Genomic DNA, 18958 nt, shown 5'->3' with positions numbered 1-18958 from the left:
TTATTTATATAAATTCACTTACATGTTCTAACCATACGTTAGTCGTTAGGATCTGGTCTTTTAAATTCTGAAACAAAAATGACAAAATTATTATTGCTTCTTACTAAAATTTTATTACTTGTTATTACCTAGGACTTCGTCCTTGTGACCGGGATATGTTTACTGGCTAGGGATAAAAAGTGTTCTGTATCCTTTTCTATCCTATATAACATGTTTACATCGAAATTCATTGTGTTTGGTTGGTCGTTAAGGCGCTATAAGGCAATAACAAACTCACTTTTACATTTATGATATTAGTATGGTAGGAATTATTCCTTACTAATATTCATGATTATCATCATCTCAGCCTCTAAGTGTTCACTGGTGAACATAAGCTTCCCTCTATTGGGAGGTTTTGCCAGTAGTTGTCACGCTTGGCAGGCGGATTGGCAATCGCAGTTAGGCTTTGGAAATGTTTTAAGAACGACGCTCATCCCTCGCCCTCCTTTAGTCGCCTCTTATGACATCTAGGGGTAAAGAGGGAAGGGGGTATTCTGTGTCGGGACCATACAGCAACAGCTTATTAATATTGTAAACGTGAAAGTCAGTTTGTTTGATGTTCAATAATCATTATTAATTATGATTATTAATTAATTAATTATAATCATTATAAAATTTGGCATATAATTAGTTTTTGGAATGGAAAAGTTAAGGACTGTTTTTTTTTTCTGGATAACCACTATATCTAAGGTAAGTAATGAATTCTAATTATGAGTAAATAATAATTTATTACGATCTATTATTTAAATTTATTATTCACAAAACATACCTACGACTATAATAGTTGAATCGATCCCTATGTGAAAGCATCTTAATATCAGCAATCGATTGACGATTGTTGGACGAAAGCCAAGATGTTCCCCTGGGTCATCAAAACGAATGTATCTATGGTGAATGGCGTTACGGAAGCACGTAGGAATATCGGCTTTGGTCGTTCACTCATTGACTCTTGTTTACTTTCGGATTTATTAGTCGATTTTCATTGTGTATCTATGTATCAAGATTTTTCTACGTAGCAGCATAATTTCATAAGTAAAACTTAAAGTAAGCTCCCAAAATAAGTACATACGAATAAATTAATAACTATCATCATATTAGCTTTAACTGTTCACTGCTGAACATAAGCTTCCCCCTTCGGAGGTTTTGCCAGTAGTTGCTACGCTTGGCAGTCGAAATGACAACCGCAGTCAGGCTTTAAAGATGCTTTAAGAGGTCCTGCCTATCCCTCGTTCTCTCTTAGTCGCCTCTTACTACACCCACGGAATAGAAAGTTAGCGCATTCTATGCCGAGACCAGTTAATAATTATGTTTAGGATATAATCATCATCATCATATCAGCCATTGACTTTTGGTTAACAATTGCAATTAGCCTTTGGTGTTATTTTAAGAGGGACGCTGCTGCCTATCCTTCGACCGTTAAGTTTCCTAAGTCACCTCTTACAACGCCCATGGAAAAGGTCGCCCATTTTTTGCCGGGATCATATTGCAGTCTTTTTTATTATTTTCTATAAATTCTTAATGTTTATAAATATCGCTATCAACTCTACTATTCTACTTATTTCTTCTACTATTATCATTATATAAAAATCTTATCTTGTGGAAGGGGTTTCGGCAGGAGTCAACCGACTCTTCACATACTGGTGTATGACCAACGTTCTAAAGATTGTATTGGGATTACAGTTAGTAAATACGCATTTAACAAGATTTTATAAATATATATATATATATATATATATATATATATATATATATATATATATATATATATATATATATATATATATATATATATATATATATATATATATATATATATATATATATTTATAAGGCGGTGTCTGAACGAAATTTACCTATCTAGTAGCTCAGGCCATCCATGTGTCACAGAAATGAAATATATTGTCATGAATCCACTTTCTTTAAACAAGTACGAAAAATTTAAATGCGAACTAATGAAATGCTTCTCAGCATCACAGGTAAAGCGAGTTGTTGATTAATTGAGTTTGGCGATCGCAAGCCATCCCTGTTTCTGCATCATTTCATCAGATTTCCTGGTTTACCCGTGCCGTTAGATTTTTTGGCGACATTGTGGTCGAATCATCTATCTAATTTGATTTACCGTTAGACAAATTAGCCGAAATAGCTGATAAGATCTGTGAGATTACTCTATCTACTCCTTAAGTTGTAAGCATTTCAGTAGCTATTACAATACTGCCAAGCAATTAAATGGTTTAATTAAAATAGTGAACTGATGCAACAGGTAGCTTTCTGACTTCTAGACTTGATCATAAAAATCGTACTTACTTATGTTCACGTACCACAGAAATTACCACTAGCGCAGTCATTTATGACAGCTGCACCACGTCTTTAGAGTTTTTTGTAGTTCTTAACAAACGACTTTCCGAAATCACAGCAGAATCGTAAAAATTATGGTGAAAAAGAGGTTTAGTTTTAGCCTAAAGTTTATTTCGACTTTGACTATCTTAAAGTTACGGGATTACTAAATACACCTGAATTGGAAATTTTACCAGACAGTTAAAGTATAAAGGAGGCGAATTAAGCATTTCGAGGCAAAGTAGACCCTGCTAAACAAGCTAGGTGTATCCTCCGTTGTCATCAAATCTGATTTACCTGCAAGTGGCCATTTTATGATGGCACTACACTTCGAGTTTTACAACTGCCATTTCTTTGATACGTGTCCTGGTTACTACTATTGCGTTTATTTTGCATGTTCTCCTTAGAGAATTTGTAAGTTGTTTTGGTACTTGTATGTTGTCAATTTGCCAATTTAATTTGAACTTTGCGTCGGGCGCTCGAAGTTTCTTATTTGAATAATCATAAGTATTAAACTTGACATTTGATAGCGACAGACCTTGTAATAAAATATACGAACAAATTTTAATTGCAAGGAGACGAGAAGTTTACAAATAATTTCTGTGGCTGTGAGTTGTAATCTTAGAATTAAACACTTTCTAGATTATTGATAGAAAGCTAATATATTAGTTGAAACAAATTATTATTATTTATCTCATAAAGACGAATGCATTATCAGTGTGGTAAACGCGAAAAGATAAGTAATTTTGCTCAGAAAATAAAAAAATATGACTGCTTTGTTAAAATAAAAAACAAACTATAAAAAAATATAGCGAGTGTCACTTGGGATGATATTGGAATTCAAACGATACACCATTTATTATAGTCTATTCAAGAAATTAGGAATTATGGTGGAACAAACAAACTCACATGCATACATGAACCATGAAAATATTACACTACTTTTTTACGTAGACGTGTAAAGAAATTATGAGTTTGGATAATTTCACCTTATTTCAAAAGCTCTTTTAAAAAATAAAAAAAGAACAAGTTTGTCTTCATTTATATATAAAAAATATGATATTCAAAAGCGACATGTTCACAGGTTCGTAAATAAACAATATACTTTTTGTAACAAACATTTCTGCATTTCAGACGAATACTTTGCAAGGGAACTGCTGAACAGTAAAAATGGTATAAACCGAGGCGAAAGCAGGCAGAAATGACCGAGAATGGCTCAGAATAGCCCAGAATGGCTTACGTGGCGAACTGCATAGCAATTAAGAGACCCGTGGGTGGATTGTAAACGTCAATTTCATTTCAATTAAGGACCCTTTACAGTTAGAGTCGTTAGCGACTGCGTTATGCGAGAATAAAATTCTGTACGGTCCCGTTCTTTTATTTTAGAAACATGTTAAGCAATCGGTCTTTAAATGATGCATGCAGTTCAAATTTCTTCTTTCAGAGAAAAAAAAATTTATAGATTTAAATGTTAGATTTAGTAGATGGATACTTAGTGTTAGTTTGGTCTTTCAACCAGTTGGTTGAATTAAGATTAGAAACAATTAAGATGAATTTAGATTAGTTGATCTGAATTCATCTTAACTGTTTTATTATCAATTAATAACCTGCCATTTTACACTATTAGCATAGGTGAGTGCACCATTGTGTTTTCATCCATTAAAAAAGAATTACTGTCAATAACTAGTTTGGAGGACTTCATGACTTTCCTTATCAGTAAATTATCTCTCGCATACGCATACTAATAGTTGAGAAATTATAATAGATAATAGTAATCAAGTAACCTTATATCCTTAATCCTAATGTGATGCAGTAATGACTGTGGTGTTATATTTGAAGGAGCCTTCATTGCAATAAGCACACAAGAGGCTTAGCATTCGTTTTCAAAGAAGAAACGATGTTATGGGGATGTCAGCATAATCTGTGTTAAGAGCATTTTCTGTTATGTTGCAAGAAAGGATTAATATTAATTGGTAAATAATCTGCCAATCTTTTTTCATCCTAATGTACTGCAGAAAGACTATGAATGTATGTATCTGGAGACCAATTTTAGTATTTAGCAGTAAATAACCAATGATACAAATAATAATATTGGAGCATTTTAAAATAAAAAAGATAAAAGTCTAAGTTCTGATTAATCACAGAGTCAGACGTTTCCATTGATTTTGGATAAGATCCAAATAACTTCGATCGTGACATAAAATTAGATTTTAAAAATATTTAATGTCGAATCCCATACTAAACTTGAATTTTACTTGATCAAAACTAAGATTGCTATACACTTATGAGATAATTAGCTGTTGACTGTGGCTTTTCATGCTTGATGCTTGATGCTTCCTCTTTAGGTTGAAATCTTTAAAAACGTTTATTCAAAAATTCTTTCTTAGCGGATTCCTTCAATATAAAATAAATCTATGTACTAAAATTTAGTTTTCTAATTTTGGCTGTGTATCAGTAATAGTTAGTCAGAATCAAAAATTTTATAAGTATAGATAATGAAGAAATGAGAGTTTGTCTAGTTCAAACATACATTTGGCTTTAAAAGAAATACAGCTATGAAGGAAGAGATGGTGATTAGAATGAAAATATTTGAATTTAAACCATAAAATAGAACAGCTTCAAGTGTTACATAAGTAATACGGTCTAAACATACGAGAAAACCAATTGCAAAAAGGTTATTCAAGATCGGTTCATAATTGGAAATGTAATAGTATAACAAAAAACGTGATCGATTGAAGAGTCTTTATGCCGAAATATCGCAGAAAATTTCTTAATAATTGAGTATTTTAAGGCGATTTCCTAAACTACATTTTGGCTGTAATATGGCACTAGAAATGTTGTCGTTGCAAATAAAGGCAGTTGGCAAATGGTACTCTCTGCCTATTACATAAGTAAGATACGTAGCGTGAAGATATTGCAATTGATAGTAGTTTTTAAGTTTGTGATAGTTATTGCATACATTTTTTTTTTAACTTAAACTCTCTTTATGTTTATAAAAAGCAATAGCTGAGTTTCTTACCCGTTATTTTCTGAACCCTGAACTAGACGGAAGAATGCTTATAGTTAAGTTCCCTTCAATAGAAATTATTATTTTATTTTTTTTATGCAACTTAGAATGGCAAACAAGCTGACGGTCCACCTGATAGAAAGTAGTAACCGTCGCCTATAGACACGAGCAGTACCATGGATATAACAGAGTATACTGTTTCACCCACGATACCCCCCATGCGTTGCTTTTCCTGAGGACTCAGGTGTTATTCCTCTGTACCCAGTAAATTCACGCCATATCTTACCATTAAAACCGAAACACAACTGCTTCACGGTAGAAACACGAATGGAACAGAGGTGCCCAAGCAAATGACTTTTGTACAAAGTCTCCCTCTGTTAAATATCTCTCTCGTACTCGTATAATTCGAATTGCGTTTTGAACTTGAATGTTGTACGTTCATTACCCACAGTTTCCTTGTAAACTGTTACCCCGTGGAATGTTAACTATGCGATACAAAGGGCTGGTATGCACAAAGGCATACTACATTTTTAGTCGTTACACGATACATGAACACACGGCTTTGTAGTTTGCCGTATATTATTTTTAAAGAGGTGGAATATTCACCCACGTTATATTCTCCTACGTTATACGTTGGACTTTTACATACTGTAAATATGTAACAGGTATTTTGATATGTTTGCTTGGTTGATTATGGCTGCATGTTTCGAAAGTTATTCTGCAACTTAATTTTTTTTATTCTTAGGGAGGTCAACGAGCAGACAGACTGATCGAAAATGGCTACTATCGCTCATGAACACCTGCAAAACGAGAGGAGTTACTTGTGCGTTGCTGGCGTTTTAAATATTTGTAAGCACGTTTTTTTAATTTCCCCATATTATATTGTAAAGGGAAAAGTGAAGATGGGAGCTCATTCCGTAGGCTAGAAATGAACGGGATGCACGAACAGTAGTACGCACTAGAGGAAGACTTTGTACAAAAGTCGATTGCTTGGGTACCTCTGTAACATTCGAGTTTCAACCGTGAAGCAGTTGTGTTTGCATATCTGTGTTTCGGTTTGAAGGGTGGGATATGGCGTAAATTTACTGGGTACAGAGGAATAACACCCGAGTCCTCAGGAATGGCAACGCATGGGGGGGGGGGGTATCATGGGCGAAACAGTATACTCTGTTATGTCCATTGTACAGCTCATGTCTATAGGCGACGGTTATCACTTTCAATCAGTAGGCCGTCAGCTTGTTTGCCATTCTAAGTTGTATAAAAAAAAGTTTTTAGATCAAAATAACTGATCTATAAACAAAACTACTTTTTTGTTACAATCAAAGTCGTTTTTTTTTGTACGACACAATATTTAATTATTATCCCTATCAGTGAACATATTCTTATCAAGCAGACAAAGTTTCAGATAAAAACTAGTTAGTTAATAATAATAAAGAACATTCTAGATATCCACTAATTGGCGCACATGTAAAAAAATGTAGTAAATGAATATAATAAGGTACCCAGAGGCTGTTTCTCGCCTCTATTCAAAGCTAGGCACCTCAGTAAGCTAATTAAACTTGGTTTGTTTGTATTTGACCTGCTAACGAAGTGACGTCAACACTATGTATCTACATTGAGTAGTGACGAGAAAGTTTGCCTTGAATCATGTGGAAGTAAGATCGATTGAGCTAATCAAATAAATATGTCTTTATAAATGTGAGTTTGTTATTATCTTTCAGCATAGTAACGGCTTAACAAATCGTCATAATATTTAGTAACAGTTATATTTCACTTCTTCATCTGCATAAATATATGAAGAATTCTATGGGCTAAGTATTATGATAGTTGTAAATGCAGAAGAGAAGGATGTAGATTACTTTTATTCCGGCCAACCAAAATTCCCCGATCACGTAGACGAAATCGCGGGTGAAAACTGGTATAGGTACACATAAAGATAACATTAGATATGTATAACAAATGATGTAGATTAAATATATATATATATGTATTTTTTTTAATGGGTGAAAATGGATTGGTTATCCCGTCCGCGCTATCGGTATACACCGACGAGGCACCAGTGGAAGATGATAGGTGATAGAATGAATGCAGGTCAGTTTGCCCACCATGATGAATTCGACAAGAATTAAACATGATGGTTTCCAGGGGGAACCGCGTGGAGGTCGACCTGAGAGGGTATATTGCCAGTAATGGGGCTATTAGACCCCATTACTAACAACCCCTTTCTCCCCTTATATATATGTATTAGTTGGTACTATAAATAAAAAAAAATCAGTGAAACCACTGCTGACTGGTAGGTTACTTAGGCTGGCTACATTGCCCCATATAATAACTTAAAAAAAAAAACTTACATATGATGTCTCTGTCTAGACCATAGAATATATGGCGTGGAAAATAGTTATTATCTAATTAATAGTAATAAAATTGTTACTGTCCCATATACATCATATGGGAGATATTTAAGAAAAATTAATATGAGTAGTCTTAGTACCAATAATATAAGACCAGTAGATGCTAAAAGAAAAATACACAATCAGACAAAAAATTAAATTAACAGATACAGTCACATGTGTTCTCTGCATAAAATGGCAATAGGCTGGTCACATCTCATGCTTTACTGACAGAAGTTGGACGTTTCAAAGTACGAAATGGACAGGACCACGAGGTAAGAGAAATGTTGGTAAACCAATAAGACGGCGGGCTGATGATATAACAAAATATACAGGAAAAGATTTGTTTATGATAGGCATAGAAACAGAGAGTTGTGGAGAAAGATGGAGGAAGCCTTCACCCAAAGAGGGGTCCATACATACATCAATACTGTAAATATATTAGGGATATGGTTATAAATAAAAGGCTTTATTATTATTATATAAATGCCAAAACAATATGACGTCAAAAATTACTGCACGAAATTAGATACTGTTGTATGTTGTATTCGTGTAGATGTAATTTAAAATCTAGCATATCTTGATATGCCATTTAAAAGTGATAAATGTCATTGGATTTATTATTCTTAAATTCACACATACGAAGTAGCGTGAAAAAACTAGTTAGTTTTACAACTGTCGTACCTATAAAAATGTTAAATTGTAAAAATATTCATTGGGCACTTTCTATCACCAGTTGAATGACTTTTCAATTATTCAGTTTGAATTTTCACATCGTGTTCCCATTATGAGAGTTTTATATCCCCGTGACATTCATTATTTGGAGAATCAGGTAACTGATGTGAATGACATTTATTATTGGCTTCATTAATTAGCCAAAATGGGAATTGAACCTTATTTATGGAAAGAACCGTGGTCACTTTTACAATATGGAGGGTATTTAAATCTTAAATCTCAATGAAATAATTTTGGACCCAGATAGACCAGAGATCAAGAAGTTGGTTAGGAAGGTGAGTAGCACAGTATACTCTATTATGGTACTGTTCATGTCTATAGGCAACGATTACGATTTTCCATCAGGTAGACCGTCAGCTTGTTTCTCATTCCAAGTTGCATAAAAAAGTTAAAATACATAATAATATGAAAATAATATAAAGTGCAGAAAGGTGTAAGACAAGGTGACGTTATGCCCCCAAAACCCTTTACAGCTGCATTGGAAGATATTTTCCAACTTCTGGACTGAAAAAGAAGAAACTCGGTGAACAGAGTGAAAGATGTCAACAAAATATCGATTAAATACAAAGTCGACAAAATCACATTTATCAGTTGGCAATACTGATTAGAAGACAATTCTAATTTTGTGAATTTTTGACAATTGTTCGTTTCATATTTTCGTTTATATCTCTATTACTAGAATGTAATAAACCAGGATCTGAACTGTGAAAGTTGCTAAGTTCTGGTCCAATTATATTTGTGTTATCTATCACCTCAAAAGAAAATGACCAGAACATATGATGCTGAAATAATTATCACTTGTTTCGTGCTTCGAATGGCATGTAAAGTCATTGAAGGCAACCCAAAAATGTTTAACATCATATAGCGTTACCCTCACACCAGTATTGCTAGTACTAAAATGAAGAGGAGGAAGACATTGTTAGTAAAGGGGACTAGAGCCTTATTGACAGCAACATTAGGTCGAATTCTTGACGAATTAGTCACAATGGGCTAAGTGACCTGCTCTCTTTCATTCTCACATACTGATACCCCAGTGTATACCGACAGCGCAGGCAAAGTAAGTACACCATTATCAACTATAAAAAGTATTAGAATGAAAAACTTCACCAGAATTTACTGAAGTATTGCTAATGTGTTTTTGTTTTTATTTTTATACCACAAAGATAGCAAACAATCATACAGCCCGTCTGATGGTAAACGGTTACTGTAGCCTATGGACGCTTGTAACACTAGAAGGTGGCAAAACTTTAATATAACATTTTTTTTTTTAAAAACCATACTGTCGTCTCTATGGAAGAGCTCGGCAGGGAGCTCATCTCACAGCTTGAACGCTTGCGGGAGAAAATTCCTTTGAAACAGCGCTGTAAGTGATCATTTAGGTTCAAGCGTTTGAGTATAAATTCCCTGTCGATTTTTCTGGCTGCCTGTGGGCATCATTTCAAATAACTCCAAAGGAGGCAGAATTACTCTAATTTTATTCTGTAAAGTCCATACTATTGAATGTCATATTCTGAATCCATCTTAGGCATGTGTTATGTTACGGTAATTTCTTTATACGAGTATACCTTATTTTGCAAGATAAGTGTTTATTTGCAACATACAAGTACATTTTTCAATCCGCTTTCGTTGAAAAATGTATGCATAACCCTGAACTTCGGAGATAAACCGTATACTTATTAGAATTTCTAATTAACTGTATTAAAGTAAATTGCCAATTATTTGGAACTAATCAAAAGGCAGACCCTCAAAGCTCCGAACTTGGGCGTGGATTAAGTTAAGATTACTTTGTATATAGGCTGTGTAACTTGGATTATATGGGGTGTAATTCCAACAATTTACTATATCGATACTGAATCCTGCATAAATATACAGAGCGATCCATAAGATGGGTTAGTATAGGTAGGCTTAAATTAACAAACCATATATTGAGCAAGAGATATCGTGTCTTGTCATTCAAAGACGTTATTGGTCATTAGATCGTGATTTTTTGTATTGATCAATTTTATATCCTATATCTTGGTAAGCATCTTGAAAATCCATTTGTACTCTACACGGCACGAGTTTCTCTTCAAATTGTAAACTACACTGACCAATGCAGGAGCAGTAGGTAAACCTAAGAGATTTTTCTCTTCTCTTATTCTTCTATATCTCTTCTCTTCTCTTATGATTACAAAAAGAGAATATGATTTGATACTACCCCACTTGCATTCTTCTACAGTTTAGCTGGATGAAGGACAAAACTCGGGACGAGCCCCGACTGTAACTAGCTGGGAGAAATCCCTTCAAGGGTAAGACCGTTTGGATACATTGTTATTTTCTTTACAACTTGATATGTATCTCAAATATGAATGTACAATAAAGCTTATACAAACCTATACAAACAACCCCTTGGTTAGAGCAGTATGTTCTTGAAGCAGGCATGGTTAATTTGAAAATTTGAGTTTTTGAAACCATGTACTAGAGCCGCAGTTACATTTTGAATAGAAGTAATCTATATTAATGTAAACGTAGTTTAACTCACACTTAGATGAGAACAGGGATTGTAAGTAATTGGGTCTAAGAACACCATTGCTAGCAATATATCCCATTAGTTCGACTTCAACGCAATTACCCCTGGAAACCACCGTGGTTAATTCTTGTGAGGTTCATCACAATTTACTAACTGAACTGCTTTCATTCATTCTTACCTGTCATTCCTTAATAGTGCCTTGATAGTGTATACCGAAAGCGCAGCCGGGGTTCCATAACCATTGCATTTTCACGTATAAAAAAAAAACACTCAAAGGAAGGATTTTTTTAATCGCTTGACTACATTAGTAAAGAATTTTATATAATGTTTTAAGAAGGACAGTTTGTTTAAAATTATTATATTACTTTAAGAGTCACAGTTTGTTTGTAAGATTCTATCTTCAAAACCTGTTAGATTCTATCAGAAACATTTTTTCAAATTTAAATGCGTTCATTTAAAGAAACTGTTGGAATAGCAACATAAATAATTAAAGATTATGTCCCACAAAACAATGACTTCCAATGTGACAAAACCAGGTATGATATCATAAAGGAAGTTGCACAATTTATAATATAAAATGTTCAAATAGGAAGAATTGGTTGCATAGATTTCATAAAAACCTTTGTTATTATTGGAAGTGACGCGGGGCTAATAAGGTCTCAGATTAATTACTATCAGAGCGTTAAACATGCAGTTTTTGTATAAAAAAACAAACTTTACAGTCTAAGACTTTATAAATAATTGTTATAATTTTATTGTTAAATGTTTCGCAAGTGTATATTTTATTATTTTTATTTGAATATAATAACAACCGGATTTAAAAGAACCGGAAGTCGAGAAAATTCGAATATTTTAGGGTCTCTAATGGTTTTGAAACTAGTCGAGTTTTCCTTACTAAAATACACGTAAGTTAATTCGGATGTTATTACCAGAAAATACGTATATTATAAACACAAATGCACTTAAATGAATTCTGGAAACCTCTGACTTATGTATACATAATAATTAAATAGGTATGTTTAATAACAAAGCAGGTAGATATATCATACTATTACCTATTGGTTTCTTATAGGAATAAGCTAAGGACAGACACCATACTGCCTAATTTTTAAAGCATAACATTATAAACATTTTTTTTTTTATAATTAGAACAATACAAAAACACTTACCAAATCAATCAGTTGTGACAATCTGAGTCCCAATTTAACCAATACGGTGTTATTGTTCTTATCCACAGGTCGTATTAGTCTATTGTAGTTACTCAACAAATCGTCATACAGTCGCTTCGCATCAGGATTGGCTAAGCATCCACTAATAAAAACAAAACACACTAACAATGTCCCATACATTATGAAAACTTAATGTCACAATATTCCAAATGACAACCAAAGAGGTTAGGTATGAAAAACCTAGTGAATTTGCAGAAAAATATTACACATCCAAAAAATTGTTAAAAGAATTATATCTATGAACATTAAATGTTATTTTTAATTGTATTCGAAATTCAAAACGTAATTTTTTATCAGTGTTTTCGATAAAACAATTTTGACAGCTACGCCCGTGAGACTGCAGCGATGGTGGCGCCCCTGTCGATACTAGCGGGGAAAACAATGAAAATGTGTAGTTACTGCGCCGACTCAGAAGGAAATTTATAACGGTGCCAATAAATATTTCTTTTTGAAGAAGTTGATTCGATGAAATTAATTTATGTTTATTTCAATTTGAAATGAGAACAGGAATTAAAATTCTATATGAAACAACATAATGACTCTTAATGTAAATAAATTAAAAGTAAAGTATATCTACTCTATGCGAGTGTAACGGTCTGGTTTGATGTTTAAAACTATTCCAAATTTAAAAAAATAATTAAGATGCAAAGACAATATGAAACCAAAAATGAATCTCGAGTTCCAAATTTGAAATTACTACGTTGTGCCAGGTTCATATAGATGCAGCTGTTGACGTCTATACATTCATCCAAAATTATTATAAGAGGACTTTTCGTCGTTAGATACATTATTTACGTGGCTGTATTCTGGATCGATGTGTAGTACGCATGCGCGGTGCTCCATTCATGGACCTCTGACGGGTGGTTAGTTCGGCGAATAAATAAAAGATGGCGCCGCTCGGGTGAAACTTTACGATTGTTACTCGAAGCAAAAATGTGGGTTTGTTTTGTGACGTGGAGATTTATATTTTTATTCATAGAGGATTATCTAATGGGGTGGTGGAGATTTCGTAAATAACAAGATGTAGGGCAAAAGGGGAGAACAGCCACAGAAAATCATAAATTATGTAGTGCAACTTTCATAAGTTGGATATGTTTTTGGTTGCCTTCGTGGAGATATTTTGAATAAAATGTACATATAGAATGGCGATATGTATATATGTATACATAATCATATTCGTACATAAATATATTCACATAATTATTGGGTATCTAATAATAATTTTACTAGACGATGTATGTACATGAAATTTAAGAAAACCTTTAAGAAAAACTGATATGCCACGCATCACTTCAGACCTGCTAAACCAATTAGACTTTTTTTTTGTTACATTTATAATTGTCAGGATATTAAATATTTTATTACTTCTTAGAGCTCTTATCGACAGATACCAACTTACTAAAACTTACTTGAATTTGAAAAATGACTATTTAAGAATATTACTGACTTATTTTAGAATCATCATATTTAAGAATATCATAATACCATAGATGCCTTTTTTTGTCCACAGCTGAACATAGACATCCCACATAAGGGAGGTTTGCCAATAGTTGCTAAGTTTCGCAGCGGATTGACAGCTGTAGTCTAAACTTTGTTGGTGTTTTAAGAGAGACGCTGCTGCCTCGACTATTAAGTTCCTTTAGTCGCCTCTTATGACACAGACGGGAAAGAAAGGGCTAGCTTATTCTATGCCAGGACCAAACCGTTTTTTGTAGAAAAGTTTTCGAAAATCTTTTATTTATATATAGATATTTTTATGTGATTACTATGGTTTCTATAAAACAGACTAAATATCAATAAACTACTAGAGTGACTCTTTTAAATTAATCCTATTACTAGTTATTATAAATTAAAAAATAATTAGTTAAATATTTTAATTAATATATTAGAAAGTATAATACAATATAACAGTCGTATATTAATAAAAAAAAATAGATTTTGACATAACCTACAGAATTCATTTAATCTTTCACTATTTACTAGATGAAGACTATACAAAAAGTGTTTACTGGGGTACCTCTGTCCCATTCTTGTTGCTGCCATTAAGCAGTTGTGTTTTTGTGTTTCTGTTTGAAAAGTAGAATATGACAGTGAAATTATAGAGAACGGAGACATACCAATTTAGTTCGCAGGAATAGTAATCATGAAAGGTATAATGGGCGACACAGGATACTCTGTGATGTTAATGGCACTGTTTAGGTCTATAGGCGACGGTCATTACTTTACATAAGGTGGACAGTTATTTTTTTTTTTATACAACTTAGAATGGCAAACAAGCTGACGGCCTACCTGATGTAAAGTAGTAACCGTCGCCTATAGACATGAGCAGTACCATGGACATAACAGAGTATACTGTTTCGCTCTTTGATACCCCCCATGCGTTGCCATTGCTGAGGACTCATGTGTTATTCCTCCGTACCCTGTAAATTTACGCCAACTGCTTCACGGTTGAAACACGAATGGGACAGAGATACCCGAGCAAACGACTTTTGTACAAAGTCTGCCTCTTAATTTGTTTGCCATTGTAAGTTGCAATAAACAAGTAAAGAATTAATATTTCATGAATATCTATTGATTATAGAAGCGATAACTGGCCAAGCTGAAACAATCACTCGCCCTCGAAATCAGAAATTTTATAGATCCCCTAAAATAAAAAAACTCAATTCGGGTGACTCGTTGGTTCATAAATAGGAGGTTAGTCAAGTATAAGGGTGTCAACTTTTCCTTTAAATATAGGATAAAACAATGTTAAGGCAAATTTAAATTAGTAAAAATATAATTTTATTTTGTTTAGGAGAATGTTTTGAAAGATATACATATGTATATGTATACACTATCAGTTGGCAGTGATCTTAAAGAAATTTTTTATTTATTTTACACTATTTTGCCATTTAAGAAATAATAAATACAGTAAATATTAATGTGAAGTGACACAAAAAGCGGCCATAAGTATACGAAGAAGGAGAAAAACATAGATGTTATTTATAAATAAATTATCTATAAAGATGAATTATTACCAGAGGGAGACTTTGTACAAAAGTTGATTGCTTGGGTACCTCTGTCCCATTCGTGTTTCAACCGTGAAGCAGTTGTGTTTGCATGGCTGTGTTTCGGTTTGAAGGGTGGGATATGGCGTGAATTTACTGGGTACAGAGGAATAACACCTGAGTTATTAGGAATGACAACGCATGGGGGGTATCATGGGCGAAACAGTATACTCTGTTATGTCCATGGTACTGCTCATGTCTATAGGCGACGGTTACCACTTTCCATCAGGTGGACCGTCAGTTTGTTTGTCATTCTAAGTTGTATAATTAAAATAAAAAATATATCATAAAGTATAATAATTAATATACCTGATAATTTGTAATGGAAGTAGATGTGCTTAAAATAACTGAAGGTTACAGACACGAGTATATTTTTCTTGTAAAAAATCCGCTACAGTTTTTGTACCTCTTTTCTAGTACTCATAGTACAATATATCGTCATAGTCGTAGAATACTGACGGATCTATATATGTAATGTTTGTCAGATCCGTCAGTATTCTACGACTATGACGATATGTATAACACCTTTATCCAGTAATATTTATTTATATTTAAGTAGGTACAGACCCTAAAATAATTTTTCGTTAACAGTTAAAAAAAAAAGTCTCTAAAATGTACATAGCAAAAATAGAAAACGATTAGGAAAAACCACTTTGCCTACTCGTTTTTTTGTCAGGTTAAAATTGGAATAGTCTCACGGAACTGCGGATGATTGGCAACCCTAGCAAAAAGGTTTGTCAGTAATGCGAACATAAAATGCGGGCGGCCTGAACTTAAACGAAAACTTTTCATATTTTTCAAATTTGGATTTGCCGTTACGGTTTTTGCCACCGGCCTGGTATTGACTTGCGTTTATAGACTTCTGGAATACATTTTTTTTTAAATTAGAATTATTTATAGGCGTAAAACCTTCAGTTTGTTTTTTATTAAAACTTTTTAATCGGAAGTTTGGTTAGAAGAGTGAATCATGTTTATAATTATAAATGTTAAAGTTTACCATTCAATCATGCTATAATGGCTGAACGGATTTAAATGCAATTTGGTTTACGAGTAGATTACCTATACGCGTGGGGAACCAATATTAGGTTTCTAATGAACGTACTGCGGGCTGGTACCGAATATTAAAAATGTACGTTAAGAGAGACGAGAGCTGACCTTTAGCCGTGACGTAGTAAGCTGCATCCACCAGAAGGTACTTCTGTGTCTCTGTCGGCGGCAATCCTTGCGTCCAAGGCCTTAGAGCGCTTCTTCTCGGCCAAAGATCGTGAGATCAGTGGATGTGGACTGTATCAGCGGTGAATCATGATCTATCCAGCGTGGATGATCATGATGGGATGATGATGGTAGGAAAACGCAAGGCGATTAACTACAATGAAGCGGTGTAACACATGCGGTCAAGAATAGCGGTTTACAACCAGCGTAGGCGGATATCAGCGGGAATACGACACAACCATCCGACGATGTTGCGTCATAGGCAGTTACGGTAACATTGGTGCATGCAGCGAAAGAATAATGACAACGGGGCGAATATAATATAAGAGTAGGGTAGATTAATTATAAATTGACGGCGTCAACAGGATATTTTAGATAGATAGATAGATATATACTCTTTATTGTTTCCTCCAAAAGATTATAATAGTAAACTTATTATAAATATAAACAATTACAAGAAATAATCACAATGAGAAAACAATGGGCGACCTTATCGCTAAGAGCGATCTCTTCCAGGCAACCTTTGGATGGAGAGGAGTAATTATAAGCAGTTTGGTGGGAGGCACGATGAAAAATTTTGTTAGTTCTAAATATGGGAGATGTGATACATATAATAATATAAATATTATCCCTACTCATTATTACATTTAAATACATACACCTACATATATATATATATATATATATATATAGTCAATTGATTGTTGTTGACGTTGTTATAGTTCAATTATTAAATGTTAGTATATTTATTTAATAAATACAATACAACATTTTATAGTACAATGTTAATAAAATATTGTCACGTAAATGCTAATTAGATTATTGGAATGTCAATTGTTTGAATTTAGAATTTAAGTATTATAATTGATTCGATCGTGTATCCGTTACATATTTTATGTATTTATAATTGTTGGAGAGGGCAGTAATGAATAGACTGGCCGTCATACATTTCTGCTTTAATTTTTGCCGAGGGAACACGTATTAAACATACGTATTCAAGATTAAAAATATCTTTTATTTCTGATAATAGCCGATAAATAATCTTCCAGCTATTAAGAATAATGAATATAGAATAATTATTGTTTGACAAACTGCATTGAGTCGTCTATTTATAACAGAGAACCTTTGAGAATTGGATCGCATTAAACAATTCTAAGTCGGTATGTATGTTGCCAAACACTGCATTGCGGGGCTCATAGTTGTTATTTTAAAATGAATGTATTTAAACTAGAATTCGCTGCAATATTTGAATTATTTGAAATATGATTACATAATATTTTATATTACAAATGCACGTTTGAATGGCTAATATAATTAATAGGTATAAAATGACTTCTGCCGAGTGGTCTCGACATAGAATAGGCCACCCCTTCCTTTCCCGTGGGTGTCGTAAGAGGCAACTAAGAGAACTTAATGGGCAGAAGCGTCTCTATTTAAACATCACAAAAGCCTAACTACAATTGCCCATTCAGAAGAAAAGCCTATTCAACTTTACAATATGTCTTAGCAGATTTACTCTATTTGTCAACCAACTTTAAAGAAGGAGGACGTTCTCAAATCTATTGTATTTTTTTATGTTAGTTACTTAATAATTCTGTTATTTGCAAACTGATTTGAAAAATTCTTTTTTGGCTGGAAAGAGATATTTTCAGATTAGTTCCATAGAAATTTTATCAAAATCGGTTATAATATAAATAACTGGTTTTATGACTATTGAAGTCGGTTTTTTTGTAGAACATAATCTTAAATTGATTTATGTTTTTTTCTTTTTCTTTGTAACAACGTATTATATTATAGTAATGAAATATTCATTACTCTTATTCTATCTTATTATTCTATCTATAATACTGTCATGAGAGCCAAAACTGAACTGTATCTAAATTTGTAAATCACTATATCTTGGTAATTCTTAATGGACTCCCGCGATACAGATTTGCCTAGTGCGGGGTCCAATGTACGCATGTTGTATATTTTTAGTGTTTAATAAATAAATAAAACATTTAATTTCTAATAACATTTTCGATGTAAAGTAAATAGTGTAACTAAAAATATTTAGAAAACTGAGATGAATTAATAATAAGAATTTTACATGTAATATTCAAAATTGGTAATTTATATGCAACGCATGGGGGTATCATGGGCAAAACAGTATACTCAGTTGCATAAAAAAATATGATCTTTGTACATAAAAATCTACTTCGATCCAGACAAAATAGGATTAACACGAGTTATTTCCTTTTTAAAAGCACTTTATAAATTATTCGATCTTGATAAAATTTGTCAGGTTTGACGAATATGAGAATTAACTTTTTTGGATAAAACAATTTAAGACGAATTAATAAGCGCTTTTTTGAAGCCGCTTAAAAAGGATAATGAATACTTTAACTGAACTTAACGTTGTAGTTAAAACATTACCGCGAAAATCATTAATATTTAACGTTGCAATATTTTTAACG

The 18958-nt window shown here is 33.1% G+C and overlaps 1 protein-coding gene across 1 annotated transcript in view; it reads right to left on the bottom strand.

Moving 5' to 3' along the window:
* LOC113510834 (acetylcholine receptor subunit alpha-like 2) overlaps positions 1-12601 on the bottom strand; it is a 38002-nt gene extending 25401 nt beyond the window's left edge. The window contains exons 1-2 of the mRNA XM_026894369.3: positions 12184-12601; positions 23-67 (exon numbers count right to left, since the gene is read on the bottom strand). Coding sequence (XP_026750170.1) covers positions 23-67; positions 12184-12363 — 225 coding nt within the window. The 5' untranslated portion in view covers positions 12364-12601. The remainder of the gene's footprint in view (positions 1-22; positions 68-12183) is intronic.
* Between the last annotated feature and the right edge of the window lie 6357 nt (positions 12602-18958).

This window comes from Galleria mellonella, unplaced genomic scaffold (genome assembly GCF_026898425.1).
Source record: "Galleria mellonella isolate WM207_F2 unplaced genomic scaffold, CSIRO_AGI_GalMel_v1 utg32, whole genome shotgun sequence".
In the NCBI taxonomy this organism is placed as follows: Eukaryota; Metazoa; Arthropoda; class Insecta; order Lepidoptera; family Pyralidae; genus Galleria; species Galleria mellonella.
This window is presented reverse-complemented; position numbering and strand designations above follow the sequence as displayed.